The sequence below is a fragment of the Sorex fumeus genome, unplaced genomic scaffold (genome assembly GCF_029834395.1).
Source record: "Sorex fumeus unplaced genomic scaffold, SorFum_2.1 ptg000072l, whole genome shotgun sequence".
Lineage (NCBI taxonomy): Eukaryota > Metazoa > Chordata > Mammalia > Eulipotyphla > Soricidae > Sorex > Sorex fumeus.
In genome coordinates, this window is record NW_026606129.1 from 47,774,087 (window position 1) to 47,789,452 (window position 15,366).

At 45.9% G+C, this 15,366-nt stretch overlaps 1 protein-coding gene across 1 annotated transcript; it reads left to right on the forward strand.

Annotated features, from left to right (window-relative positions):
* Positions 1-2,358: 2,358 nt before the first annotated feature.
* LOC130037901 (C-C chemokine receptor type 5-like) lies at positions 2,359-8,875 on the forward strand. The gene is made up of 2 exons (XM_056129913.1): positions 2,359-2,367; positions 7,823-8,875. The coding sequence occupies exon 2, from the start codon at positions 7,823-7,825 to the stop codon at positions 8,873-8,875; it is 1,053 nt and encodes a 350-aa protein (XP_055985888.1). The 5' UTR covers positions 2,359-2,367.
* The last annotated feature ends 6,491 nt before the right edge of the window (positions 8,876-15,366 follow it).

Here is a 15,366-nt window from a genome sequence, read left to right on the forward strand (position 1 = left end):
AATAACATATGATGTCACGTGGCTGCAGTAGTGGCCGCGCTATTTTGAAATTCCGAAATTTTAACATTTAAATCTCGAGGGATTTCTGCCAAAACCTGCTGGGTTCTGAGATTTACTCCTGAGTCTCAGGGATCATGGCCGTTAAGCAGCTTGATCAGGAGCCAGAAAGGCCATTCGTGGGCGAAATCTTGGGGTCTTGTTGGGGGGGGGGAGGACAGAAGAGGCTCCACCCCCATCCTATGAGGCCCAAAATGTCTCATCACTGCAGGCCCAAACCTGACTGTCCAATGGCCTCTGGAGGATGACGGCCACTGAGTCGCCACGGGGAAACAGGTGGAGGGACAGCACCCTTTCTCCCCTGGGGTGGCCCAGCAACAGTAACCTACTGCGGGGTCCGGACACATTACTGCCCAAAGCCACTGGGTTCCGAGATTTGTTTCTAAGTCTCTGGGATCATGGTCATTAAGCAACTTGATCAGGAGCCAGAGAGGCCATTCGTGGGCGATGACTTGGGGTCTCGTTGGGGTGGGGAGGACAGGACTGGCTCCACCCCTAGTTGAGGGTTATTTTTCCTTTTTTTTTCTTTCTGCTCTTCCTCTTCATTTTTAGTTTAGGGTGTTGCTTTATTTTGTTTTGAGGTTTGATGGGGTTTGGTTGTTTTCATTTTTGTTGTGTTTTTGAGCCTCCTACAGCTTTCTGGGAGTTAAGCTGGCAAGATCCCATCTTTTCTGCTTTGCCTTTGCTCATTATTAAAATTTCCCTATCAAACTGAAGAGACCCTGTAGAAATGATCTCACAGGAAGACCACTGGAAGCCAGCAAAAAGAAGCCTTGCTGTATGAGCAGAGGCATCTGGACTGGGAGCTCAGCCCTGTGAGGCAGCCCAAAACCCAGGGGAGGAACTGGCTCGGAATTTCTTGTGTGCTTTGTTTGTGGGCCACACCTGGAAGTGCTCAGGGCTTACTTCTGGCTCTGTGCTCAAGGATCTCTCCTGGTGGGCTTCCAGGACCATATGGGCTGCCAGGGATCAAACTCTGGTCAGCTGCTTGCAAGGCAAGTGCCCTGTCTGCTGTACTATCTTGGGTCCTTCTCAGGCATTTCTTTAGAACATCAGTTGTCATTCAGCACTATGAATGCTATCTTAGGGGGTAGGGGTGGGGAGAGAGAGATAGAGAGACAAAGAGAGAGACAGAGACAAAGAATAATTAATCAAAGGTGTGTGGCCTGGGCAGGCCCCTTCTGGGTGCAGTAATGTGGATCCTGTGACACTCCACAGCTCTGCCCACTCAGCTGTCCAGATAGCCTGAGGGCTCTCAGTTAGCCTATCTGTGCAGCTGAGTGGGCTCTGCTTTGGGGTCACTCTGTCCTTTGGAAACATCCTCCAATAATAGTCTAGAGTGTGGCAATCACTGACTCAAAGGGGCCTTCGACTTAACTGGATTTTGGAAAGTTCTACCTGCAGGAGGTTGTGCTCTGTTCTCCATGACCCACTCAGCCTGACCTCCAGGGCCCTTGAGCAATGAAAGGTGGGACGAACTCAGGGGACTTCTGTGCCTCCTCCTCTCTGGCATGGGTGGTGTTGAGGAAGGGAAGGCTTAAGAAAACCAGCAGGAGCCTTTTACTCAACTCCCCCGTCTCTGTCCTCTGTCCACTCTGGTGGGACGGTGGACACACTTAGACATACCACATCTGGCAGCATCATCTGAGGGCCCTGGGGTGACAGGTGCCCCAGTGTCTCTGCCAAAACCTTCGGGGTCTCTCACAAGTCACACCTCTTGCCGCCTGCATTCTCAGGGGCTGGGGTCACAATTCCTATGGGAGGGAGGAAGGGACTGAGGGGACTGAGGTCTCCAGGGGTCTGGAGACCAGCCTACCTGTGTCACCATGGCCCCTGCCTGTGTCCCCGCACCATGTCCCCATGTCCACCCTCCTCTCTCCTGTCTCACCACAATTTGCTCCCTCAGAAGTGCTGACTTTGCTGTGAGACCCTGTCCCCCAGGACTGTCTCAGAGTTCCTTCCATTGACTTTGACAGGACTAGGTATTCCCCATGTTCCTCTTCCTATCAATCCCACCCTCTTGTACAAACCTTTCCTGATTATATTTTTGGGGTGAAAAACCCTTTGGGGGGCCTAGAGAGGTGCTTTGGTAAACCCTCAAGGAGGCAACAGTGCCTTTATTTTAGGGGGTACTTAGCGTACAACCTTTGACCAAAAGCTGCCTTTGCAGGCACTAGGAAAAGCCTCACTAAGTATCCTGTTATGGTCGGAGTCACAGGTGCAGTTAGTGATCAACAATCATAGAGGGCCTGTCGTATATGGTGACCTAAGGTGGCACAAGCCCCAGATTGGGACATTGGTTGGAACAAAGTGCCTCAGATGCATCAAGCTGACTTCCCATCTGAGTGAGGGCCCCTCATCTCTCACTGAGGTGGATGCTGACACGTGTGTGCCATCTAAGCAGGGAAGTATAGGGAATTCAATAGAAAGAATTTACAAGATGAACTTCTGTTCTATTTTGTTTGGGGGCCACACCCAACAGATCTCAAGGCTTACTCATGGCTCTAAGATCAGGGATCACTCCTGGAGGTTTTAGAGGACCCTATGGGGTGCAGGGAACCCAACTCAGGCCAGTCTTGGGTGAGGCAAACACCCTGCTCCCTGTAGTATCACTTTAGTTCAAAATGAACATTTTTTTTTTAATTTTAGAGTAGGGAGCATAAAGACCACTTTGATTGTTGAAGTCAGTCCAGTGTTCACTGGTAACATGCCAAGATGAACTCTCAGATGCTGCAAGACAAGTATCACATTTCTACATATGATCATCCACCACGTGGGGCAGGGTCCTGGGTGTCCCTTAGAGGAAACAGCTCGATTGCTGACAGCCTCTAGAGGGTAGTGTGGAACCATGGGGCCAGACCTGCCCGCTCAAAGCTTCCACTTCCTCCTCTGTCAAGGGAGATGCCAGCCCTGCAGATCCCAGGGCCAGTTCCCACCTTCAAGACTAAATGGACTCCAGGGTCAGGCCTGGGAAGTCCACATGGACTAGGTGAAGCCTGGAAACGGGGCTCAACAGGGTGTCTGTCTGCAGGAGTCCATCCCAAGGAAGCAGGAGGAAGTGAGGGCCCAGGGCACTTCTTCAGCACTGAATAAATGTAACCACAATATGAAGACTTGCTGATGTGGTTTCACAGTTCTTGTGTTTCTTCTTCCTCCTATCTCCCTACCAGTTGGCTCAGCCTTGTCTCCCTTTGTATGATTGACCAACTCACCAGGAGAAATGATCTTTTGATGGCTTTAACAATCTAGACTCCAGGACCATCCTGGAGGAGGTCTCATGCCACAACTCTCTTAGGAGATGTGTTAGCTTTTAACCAGTTCCTTTCTACCGGAGTCATTTCACACCCAAGTTCAAGGTTGTTTCATTCCTCTTACAATTACCCCCACCCTCCCAATCCCGCACCTCCAGATCCTATAATAAGAGCATCAGCAGCAGGTCAGAAGAAAACCATGGAAACTCCTTCAAAGTGACACAGATGTGAGTGCCAGTAGCTAGAGGCCTGCCGCCCAGTGGCTCAGAGGAAACACATGTGACACTAGTGGACTAGTGACCCTAGTGAAATAGTGACCCTAGTGACATACAACCCTAATGTCCTGACTCAAACACTGGAAGCATGGAACAAAACTTTTCATTTTCGAATCAAGTGTCTTTTTCAGAAAACCAAGCATAAGTGTGTAGAATTAGGAAAAAGAAGAAAGTCAGTGAGTGTGTGGGGGTTGGGGGGTGAGGGTGGGGCAGGGGAGAGTGAGTGAGGGAAGGGAAAGGGTATTTCATAATCTCAAGAAGGCCCTCTGCAACACAGCATGGGCTTCAACCCAGACCTTTTCCCAACATATTTATTTTTGTTGGTTGCTTAATAAAGAGGCTATGCCAGTAGTGCACCAAGGCTGGGAAGTCACTCCCAGTGAATGAAGATCTGGTGGTACCAGCCTGATGGTAGGGGTATTTGGGCCTAGTGATATTAGGGAGCCAATAGGGTCATGATTGGTAGTATTTGGGGTACCATGGGGTGCCAAGAATCAAACTCAGGGCCTTTCCCACTCTTCCAGTGGGGCCATATCCCAGCCCTCCTAGCATACTATAGTGAATTGTTTTTATACACACACCAACCCTTTCCCCATTCCTCTGCCCCAGCCAAAAATTATATTAAAGATATTTCAGCTTTTAACTGTCATTCTTACTGAGGTATGACAGGATTCTTGGTGGTGTTTACACACACACACAACACAACACACACCGAGCATGTCACTACTATCCTTTCCTTTGTTTTCCTGTCTCCTACTGCAGGACATGTATTGGAAAAGGCTCTTCCTGTCTCCTGCTTCAGAACAGGTATTGGAAAAGGCTCCACACAGTTCTATCAATTGGTCTTCACTATAGATGTGTCAAGTAGATTGGTGTTATAGGGAGCAGGGACACTTCTCTTTCACAGGTACAAAATTAAGTTCTGAGCATACCAGTCGTTCTCTCAAACTCAAGTTACATGATGAAGCTGGCCAGCATGAGTACCAGGACGGCAGAGTCAGGGCCTCCTGAATTGTGTGTACAAGATGGATGTTTCCCTCATAGTTCTCTGCTCTTACAATCACAAGTTACCCAGCTCTGTTGTAACACAATGCATTACCCTATAGGGGTAGTTCATGACTGCTGAGCTATTTCTGTATTTTCTGGCTTTCCCCAGACCAGCTGTCATTTCCTCCCAATTGTTAAGCACCAGGTTTTCCCTTCACTATTTCATCCTCTCTCATTAGCTGGTACCAGTCAACTCTAGGCAAGGACCCCTGAAACCGATGATTCCCATAGAATTTTTTAGAATTTCATGAAATAAATTCTGTCCTCCCATTGTTCATCAATTTGTTCAAGTTGGCACCAGTAATGTCTCCATTGTGAGACTTGTTGTTACTGTTTTTGTCATATTGAATATGCCATGGGGAGTTTGCCAGGCTCTGTCATGTGGGCAGGATACTCTCGGTAGCTTGCCGGACTCTCCAAGAGGGACAGAGGAATTGAACCCGAGTTGGCCACATGCAAGACAAATACCCTACCCTCTGTGCTATTGCTCCAGCCCAAAATAAACTCTAAGTATGAATAATTAAGAGTTTGATGTTTCTGGGTTGCATGTTATATGCTCAATTCTGACTCATGCAATTCTCCCAACAAACCCAGAAGAGGCTACTGCTATTCAGCCCATTCCATTAATCAGAAAGCCAGCTCAGACAGTTGCCTTCACATTTTAGGGGTCTCCCTTATCTATCTGTAGATCACTAGTCACCCTTCCTAGTCAAGACTAGAGGAAACAGCAACCCCTACATGCACTCTCGTGACTGTTCACTGGGTCTCTGTTGTTAACCATTGAGGTTTTTAAATAAGTAACAAAGCACCCAGAAAACTCAGGCAGACCTTCTATAGAACATCATCACATAATCCTACCCTCAACCATATCCTCTTGTCACTTGTTGCTTATTTCATATTGAAAATATCTCCGTGTCCCACTCAGACTGTACCCTAGCAATAAACAGTCTGCTAGTACAGAAAAACGGAGTAACTAGGTGACCCTTTATTATAAGGTGCACCCACATGATGCCTGATCCAGAGGAAGATGGGGAAAATGTTGGGCACACAGCTGAGCAGAGATCTAAAACCTTTCAACCAGCAGTTGTAGTGGCAGAGAATTGTACAGGACTGCTGGGAGTGGGCAAGAGGAATAGAAGGAGAGGAGGAAAGGAGAGCAGAGGGTCAATCTAATGTCCCTCTCCCAATTAAAAGTGGGTTTAAGGTCACTTCCACTGGGGACAAATGGAAAATCAGAACCTGACACCCTGTTAGCCTCATCATTGAGAAACTCTGTGGTCGCAGTGTCTGTTGGTAGAACATTTTACTAGAGAGATAGCATTTAACTAAAGTTCTATCAAGGTTTTTTGAACTCCACTACATTTCAATTACTTCTGATTTCTCAGAGATTCAGGAAGGTTGGATGAGCAGAAAAACCAAAGAAAATCACGTTATTGGAAAAGCCCATAGATCTATCCTTTCAGACCAGAGATTTATTTTCACCTTCTGTTCAGCCCAATTTGGAAAAAAGAAGAAGCAGTATTCTATTCTCCAAGACCTTAGCCCTGTAGTGCTGCTTCATCAAACTCCGCCTCCCCTTGCAGATGAAGCTGCATTTCCTCCTCACTCTGTGTGGATTTGCACAGCCCAGCTGATCAGAGGTGCTGAGATATCTGTTCACCCAAGAAGAAAGTCTCTGGGTAAGTCACCCCTCAGCCTCTTGGCTAGTATTTTGTCAAGCCCTGGTGAAGGACTCTCCAGGAAACCATAGAAGGTATCTGGCAAGCATCAGCGGCTCATTGAACTATTTTGCATTATCTCTAAGAAAAGGAAAGGGTTGGGATTTAGAAAGAGTTTCAGACTATGATAACATCTAAGATGGGAAACAGGATTGTGAGTGAAAGATTGAAAGGGTGTAACATTGTTTTTCAAAATACTTTTAGAGAAATGATTCTTGGTTAAAATATTGGCAGAAAATGATCTTCTGGCAGATATACAGTATCTCCCACCTGGCCCAGCAGGATATCCTCTGAAGAAATACAGGACCAGAGTTTTGTCTAAGCCTGCGTCTACTGTTTGTTTGCTTGTCTGGGGAAGCCTGAAAAGTCTTCAAGTTACAATCAGTTTTCAAATATCAAAGCTTCTCTTTAATATCGGTTTGTTCCTCAGCACAACTGATAAGTTATTGAGAGGGGGGCTTAAAATTTAAAGGCAAAGTTTTCTGGTTGCATCTATCAACTGCCTAATCTGCACTACAGGGGGCAAGAGACTCAGGAATGATTCTTTAGAGAAGATTCTCAATGCAGCAGTGGAACTGAAATAGAGCGGCGGTCCATGGGGCAAGGCACTGAGCCAGCTCCTATGAGGTGTTTTCCACTTGGCCATGTCTGCTGACAGGATGGAACTTCTCCATCATGGCAATTCAGAAACTGCTAACAAACTGCAGAGAAAAATGCAAGGTTAGCAGCAAGAATTTACAATTGTCTGCTGGTTCTTAAGACCTTCTTGGAGGACTTGAGTATCAGTCCATTTCATTCTGTCTACACCAAGGCTAACGTTAAGGTGATTTTAAATCCTCCTGCCAAGGGATAAGAGGTGGTGGCCTGTGGATAAGGGTGTGTGTGGGCTGCTTTCACTCAAAATCAATTGCTTTCTAGCTGTGTGACTTTGGATAAGTTGCCCAAACTTTCTATGGGGTCCTTCTCTGAAGGATGGGGGCAATCCCCTGCCCTGCCTCACTTGGTCACCTTGAGGGTTGGTGGAATGAGTGGAAAGATGTGTAGAACCAATGTTCTTGGGAGCTGTGCAGGGTAACTGGCCTACTATGAGGATAACCTTCCAGGGAATGCCCACGGTGGCAAAGGGTAGGGGGCGGTCAGAGAGGGCCTGTCTCCATTTCTTGACATTTCTATCAAGATTTCATTCAATGTCACATGGCTAAGGAACCACAGATTTTTATTTGGAGATGAGGATTTTGTGAATTTCCCCAACAGCACAAATTTCACCCTCTAGTAGAAATCAGCAGCAACCCTCAACCTCCACTATAAAAGTTCATCATTTGGCCAAATATAAAAAAGGAGTTCTGAGTTCAAAACAGAAATTTATTTATCAATTTTTGGAACCTATTAATGTTCAAGCTAGTTTGCGTTCCTCATAGAGCCTTACAAGAACTTTTTAAAAGTTCATTTCTCCTTGGTTCCTAGATTGGGCAAGATGGATTATCTAACATCTCCTAACTATGACTATTATGGGATGTCACCGCCTTGTGAAAAAATTGATGTGAAGCAAATCGCAGCCAGACTCCTGCCTCCCCTCTACTCATTGGTGTTCATCTTCGGTTTCCTGGGCAACCTGCTGGTCATCCTCACCCTGATCAACTGCAAGAAGCTGAAGAGCATGAGCGACATCTACCTGTTTAACCTGGCCATCTCCGACCTGCTCTTCCTCCTCACCCTTCCCTTCTGGGCGCACTATGCAGCAGACGAGTGGGTCTTAGGAGATGCCATGTGTAAACTCTTCACGGGGATGTATCACATTGGCTATTTTGGGGGTATCTTCTTCATCATCCTCCTGACCATCGACAGGTACCTGGCCATCGTCCATGCCGTGTTTGCTTTAAAAGCCAGGACGGTCACCTTCGGGGTGGTGACAAGTGTGGTCACCTGGGTGGTGTCGGTGCTTGCTTCACTCCCGGGAATCATCTTTACCAAATCTCAAAAGGAGGGATCCCATTACTCCTGCAGCCCTCACTTCCCAATCACTCAATTTCATTTCTGGAAGAGTTTCCAAGCACTAAAGATGTTTATCTTGGGTCTGGTGCTGCCGTTACTGGTGATGACCATCTGCTACTCGGGAATCCTCAAAACCCTGCTTCGGTGTCGGAGCGAGAAGAAGAGGCACAAGGCCGTGAGGCTCATCTTTGCGATCATGATCATGTACTTCCTTTTCTGGGCCCCCTACAACATCGTCCTACTTCTGAGTGCCTACCAGGAATTCTTTGGTTTGAATAACTGCCAGAGCTCCAATCGGCTGGACCAGGCCATGCAGGTGACAGAGACCCTGGGGATGACACATTGCTGCATCAACCCCATCATCTATGCCTTCGTTGGAGAGAAGTTCAGAAGTTACCTCTCAGGGTTCTTCCAGAAACACATTGCCAGACGCTTCTGCCAACATTATTCTATCTTCAATCGAGAGGCCTCAGAGCGAGTAAGCTCAGTTTATACCCGGTCCACAGGGGACCAGGACCTCTCTGTGGGCTTGTGACATGGGCCTGGCTCTGAGACATAGCCTGAGGGTGGGAGCCAGTCTTTGAAAAGAAAGTTTCTCTCATAGATGATTGAAAATTCATTCATTTTTTTGGTTTCTGCTTATATTCATCAATTCTAGAAAACCAAATCAACACTTGTTGGTGAAACAACAACCTTCTCATCTCCCTCCTCCACAGCATTTTATTGGTCAGTTTTCCCTTCAAGCAAAACTGTATTATTTTTTTAAAAAAATACACAGGAGTTAGAACAATAATACAGGAGTTAAGGCATTTGCCTTGCTTGCATTCACCTCGGTTCAATCCCCAGCACTGCACATAATTCCCTGAGCACTACCAGGAGTGAATTCTGAACACAGAGCCAGGAGTAAGCCCTGTGCACAGCTCAGTGTGGTTCAAACACCACTCTGATGAAAAGGAATCGGCACAGAGTGGCTAATTCTTGAGTTTGATTAGCCGAATGGAACTATCTAAATTAGTGAAGAAATCTTGTTGTTTGGTTTATTACCTGTAAAAGCAGCATCTAGGGGAGATGCATGTTTGAAACAGGACCATATCCATGGGCAGCAGAGAAAGCACAGACTTCATATGGGGGAGGTCTTCAGTCCAACTCCTGGATCACATTGTTTCAGGAACATTCCCAGTTGTCCCTGGGGGCCCCTGAACAGCACACAGCTGGGGCCAAGCAGCTAACTGTCAGGCCCACATGGCCAAGAGTGGCTCCAGCACTCACCTACCTCCAGATTCACTAAGTGTGGTCCCTGTAATAAAACTAAAAAAAAAAAAAAACCAAAAACAGGTCCTTGACTTGCACTTGGGGAGTAAAAACAACCATGTGGTTAAAGAGGGACATCTCCATCCAAGGTACTATCCAGGGAAGAGTTCCAGGGAGGTCCTGGTCAGGTAACCATAGCCTAATAAAAGCTGGCAAAGTGTCCTCATGAGGAGTGATTGGGGCAGGGCATCTGCCAAGGGAGAGACAGCATCTGGCTTCAGACCTTCATGGCAGAGTTTGGCTGTGGGAAGGCATGTCGCTGATGGGGAGACCCTCTGGGGAGGAAGGGCAGGCTGGATCATGAAGAACCTAGACAGTGTTGCTCCTCAGAGTCAGCAAACTCCTGGTTGGAGTCATAGCTGACTCATGTTACAGCCAGAGGATTATTTGTAAAGGTGAGCCACAAACAGCCCACAAGTCAGGGATGGGAGGTGGGGACGATAGGATGGGGGTTGGGAGGGTTTTCACCCCATTTAGTTGGGAGTCAGCAGCACTGAAGAAGGATGGGATTTGGAAATGAGAAGCAGGAAGGAGCCAGGGATTACAGGGCTCTGAGTCCCCTGTCAGGAGGTGTCCTACAGAGATGTCAAGTTCAGAAGGAAAAGGTTTAGGTCAAACCCAGGAGGACCATGACATGGGGTGGTAATATGGCTCAGCCATAGATGGTTTGTCTTGCCTGTGAACCTGCATGCATCGTAAGGTCTTGCCTTGTCCTGGGTTCTATCCCCCATATCACCAAAAATAACAAAAGCAGTAGTGAAGGAAGGGCTTAGTTTAGGGAGTGTGGATGCAATCCCAGAGCAGTCAAACTGAGGAATTTCTCCCTCAGACCTTGCCTGCACTCCTAGCCAGCCATCCTTCCCATCTCAGCCTGAATAAGGAGGTTTTCCAGTCTAGAAAACTCTAGACTTACGCATTCATGAGCTTGAACACTTTTGAGTCAGCGATGAGGAGGAGGTTGAGGTGATTACATATAGTTAAAGAAAACCCAGGGCTTTACAAGTATTCCCCACAGAGGGGGAAACCCAAATGGACCTGTTTCTGTTTGCCCAGGTACACCCCTGTTCTAATCATTTGCCAATTGACCAACAATAGACAAAGGGGGAGGAGAGACACACTCATTTGCAAACAGACTGCCTGGAACGTGATCAACCACAAAAAGTACAATCTAGCAGCGTAGGGGGTGAGGTTTGAGTGGGTGCTTTAGCTCCTCCTTACAAATGACTTTCCCAACAAATGGAACCCAACACTATGTGATTCATTCATCACATGGAGTGACTTAGAGTGTTGGTGCATGTGTGAAATTATTTTTTATTCGTCTGTACATGTTTTCAATTGTGGGGCAGCAAACACCCGTCAAGATGAGGCTGTAAACACAAAGGTGTGAGAATCACATGTGATTAAGATGGCAGATAAGAGCAAGTGCTATATTTTTCAAACCTAAGGCTTATTACCTCTTATGGGAAATGAGTCTTTCCTTTGCTTTCAAGATTGTTACACATAAGCAGCAGGTGACACTGACCCCTGGGTTAATTCAAAGACATTCTGATAATTATGTATGCATCAATTTGTGTGTATACATGTGTGTGCATATTATATATGTATATATCATATATATAATATGATCTATACACATTTCTCATGGATATATATATCCATGAGAACGTATATAGTTATACATTTATAAACATATACATGTGTATGTATGTGTGCATATTGTACATGTATGTATAAATATATATACACACAATTCTCATGGATGTAAAAAAGTTGCAAATTGCCTGTAAGAAAAATTTTCCCATAATAAAAGCCAATCTCTGAAGTAACTGTGTGTTTGTAGTCTCAGTTAAGTGTGCTTTTAGAGGATAGCACAAAATTTAGAGGAGCATTTTGTAAGTAACTATTGGGGACATTTTTATATATACACACTCCAAACTTCTCTCCAGCCCCTAGCCCAGGGATCCAACTAGTCTAGGGTCGCATTGCCAGAAGAAAACTAATTAAAGAGCTAGCTTCAGGGGAAGTGTCCAAGCAATGGATTCTGAAAACTCATTTCAAATTTCATTTGCTCAAGCAAAGGAACTGATCTTTAAAAAGTATGGAGAAGGGGGGAAGGGGGAGGGGGCGTGAAGAGGAATGGTAAAGAAAATTAATCTGTAAAGGGAAAAGAGAGAGAATGTGCGAATGTGCTGCCTGGTCTTCTAGGAGGTTGGTGACTAAAAGTTTTTTTTCTTTCATTTAAAACCCCCCTCCCAAATGCAGCTGCAATCGCAGGGGTACTGTCACAGAGGAAGTGAAGGGAGGGAGCAGGGGCACACACACACACACAGATATTTATATATATAGATATAGATATATATAGATATCTATATATATATATATAGATATATATGCTGCACTGTAGCAGTGTCCTTCTGTTGTTCATTGATTTACTCAAGTGGGCCCAGTAACATCTCCATTGCGAGACTTGTCGTTACTGTGTTTGGCATATCGAATACATCACAGGTAGCTTGCCAGGCTTTGCCACGCGGGTGAGATTCTCTTGGTAATTTGCCGGGCTCTCCGAGAGGGGCAGAGGAATCGAACCTGGCTTGCCTGGGGCTGGCTACGCACAAGGCAAACACTCTACCACTGTGCTATCGCTCCTATATTGCCCCCAATATGCCATTGGGCTATGCTAGCATGCGACAGGGATGAATGGAGACATTACTGGCTCGAGCAAATGGATGAACAACGGGACCACAAGTGAGGTGATATATATATATATATATATATATATATATATACACATATATAAAATCTGTGTGCATGCAAGAGGTGACTTGATTGGTCTCTTTTTCTGGACTAATTGTTCTTTATCTAGGTAATCTGTCGGGTGTTTTGAATGACCAATCAGGTTGGTTTCTACATCCTGGTTAATATAACCAATCAGACAACAAAGAGGGAATTCATAAAGTACATAAGTACAGGTGATGCATTGCTGGTGACTCAGCCTTGGAAGAGAAAGACACTGGTCAGAGAAGGTGCTGCTGGAAGCAGGGGGCAGCTGGAGAGAAGCTGCTGCCCATCAGGGAGCTTCTGGGGACACTGGCCAAAACAGAAGTCACCATTGTTCTCTTATGAGCTGGGACACTAAATAAAGATAACCATAAAGGGAAATCGTTCGTTACATTGGCAGTTTCTTCTGGGAGAATTAAATTGATTTTTTTCCTTTGTTTTATCTCTCTCCTTCTCTTCCCTTTGCTGTGGTTTCTGCAGTGTCTGGGATTCCCCACATTCATGGCCAAGATGCTCACTGGAAGTAGGATACCTTGTGTTGATGCCTGCGCACACTTGGCTGTGGTATAGGAATTGAGACAGCAGAGCCACTTAAATGGCTCTGGGGCATATGGGGTTGCCCTGGCAACAGCAGCCACATCCCCTCAGCCTCAGGTTTGCCCAACAGGTACCTCTGAGTCAATGAACCCAATAAGTGAGCCCTTCCTGTGGAGAAGACAGACTCCAAAGCTGAACATAAAAAACATAAAACTCTAATGCAAATCCCCTAAAAGAATGTGCAGAACCTAGCTAGAGGCAGACATGGGTGGAAGAACAGATAGAAACTTTCTGACTGATCCCTCTCAGCTCTTAGGATCACCACTTACTTCTAGTCAGTGTGAGAACAGCTGACTTACCTCAAGGCGAAAGGAGAAAGGAGAAGCAAAACCAGGAAGGCGTTTCCATAGCACATTGTTTTTGAAACCAGGGGCTGGAGGAGAGAGGAGTTAAGTGGAATTATTGTGTGTGTGTGTGTGTGTGTGTGTGTGTGTGTGCTTGTGCATGGTGCTAAGGTGGGCGGGTAGATAGGGAAGGGCCCCATGACAATGGAATTCCTAGGAAGTAATAAAAACCAACTTAGCCCTAAAAAAAAAAAAAAAAAATTCGAAAGAAGACCATGAATTAATCCCAACTCTATCCCCTTGGCAACCATCCTAGCAATATACTCTTACCTAGGTAGAAGCCCCATGTGGGGCAGTGTGGGAGAAACCCTATAACAGCCAACTTGAACAAAGGAAAAGCACACATATTCTATCCAAGCCCAAGTGTTGCTTGTGTCCATATGTAGTGGCCAAGAGCACTTGGTGCCCAAGTACATGAGTCGCCCACATCTCCCTTCTTGAGATGTGTCCTTTCACACTTTTTTATCTAATGCTGGGATGTGTGCAGGGGTCTCTTCTGCCTTTGGAGAAGCCTGCATTCTCTCTTGAGCACTTTACTCTTTCTTGCTCTCCCTCCATCCCCTTCCTGAAAAATAAAAATAAAATCCTCCAAATAAAATCTGCTTTTACTTCACTGTTCATTTCATCCTGATATTCTTTTCTGTGAGAGAGATAAGCACCAAATAGGCCTGGGTAAGGCCTGGGATTGGATTTCCTTTCCTGAAAAGAACAATTCCTCACCCCAGCCTAAGTCCCAATAAATAGGCTGGTGGGGATTTACTCCCATGCTATGTAGTAAAGGTAGACATCATGTGTGGCTTGACTGCTACCTAGTGGGGCTGTCGGAACTCAAGGTCTGTGCCTTGGAATGACTTATTGCAGACTTTATCAGTCCTATTCTTTCCAGCTGTTCCCCCAGAGGGGTGGGGGAGGAGCAGAGGTGGATTGGGAGAAAGTCTCTCTCTCTCTCTCTCTCTCTCTCTCTATCTCTCTCTCTCTCTCTCTCCTCTTGGTTTCACATAAGTCACCTGGGGGTCCTTAGCATTACTTAAGAGATGACCTGTAGGATAACATTGGGTCTGTCCTTTCAGCCTTGCTGCAGGGAACTTAGTTTACCTTAAAGCAATGTCCTTTCTGTATGGACACAGGAAGACAGTTAATATTATGCTTTGTAACTTGGGAGTTGATTGACTCCAATAATATTTACTCCTGGACATCTGATCTCTCAGCTCAATTGCCCTTAGTTCCTAGCACCCCAAAAGCAGGGTCCCAACGAGGGGCTGAATGGACCCACGACAAGCTGTGAGCTACCCTGGCAATGAAATGGGCCAGGACAAAGCACCAAAATACTCAACTATAATTGAGAGCATGATCATAGACAAATGCTGTCATGATCCAAAAGTAATGAGGAGACTAGGACCCTGCTGGGCTTAGAAAGAATAACCTGTCCTGAGGACTGTGGTCTGGAATATATAGTAAGACGTCCTCAGGGAGAATCAAACTTTAAGTTGATGTATCTCTTACTGTGCTCATACAGAATGACATTGCTAGAAATATTAGAAGTAGACGTACTTCAACAATTTAAGTGGATTACTAGCTGAGGAAAGAACAAAGCGACATACCCTAGATTGGATCCCCCCTTAAGCTGATCTCCTAGTAATCCAGAGTAAACTCTTTAGATGAGATTTTGTCCTTGAGTTAATCTCCTGGACGAGTGGACTTACCTCTCTTTGTTGATTTGTTAATGTTCAACCCACCTTTGTGTCACCACCCTATGTGATTGCTATATAAACGAAGACTGTAAAGGGGGGGGGGGGCAGAGTCAGAATCCAGAGCGAAGAGCTTCAGAGAGAGAAGCAGAAGAGCTCCAGAGAGAGATCAGAAGAGATGAGAGGAGAGACTACAGAGACAGAGTCAGAAATAGAGAGACAGACGGAAGAGAGCTAGTGGCACACACAGAATCAGAGCATAAACGAGGAACCACCCCATCCGGTCCATACAAAGGGGCTCGAGAGCA

Excerpts from the sequence above, each read along its gene's own strand:
- LOC130037901 (XM_056129913.1), top strand. The coding sequence starts at position 7,823 with ATGGATTATCTAACATCTCCTAACTATGACTATTATGGGATGTCACCG.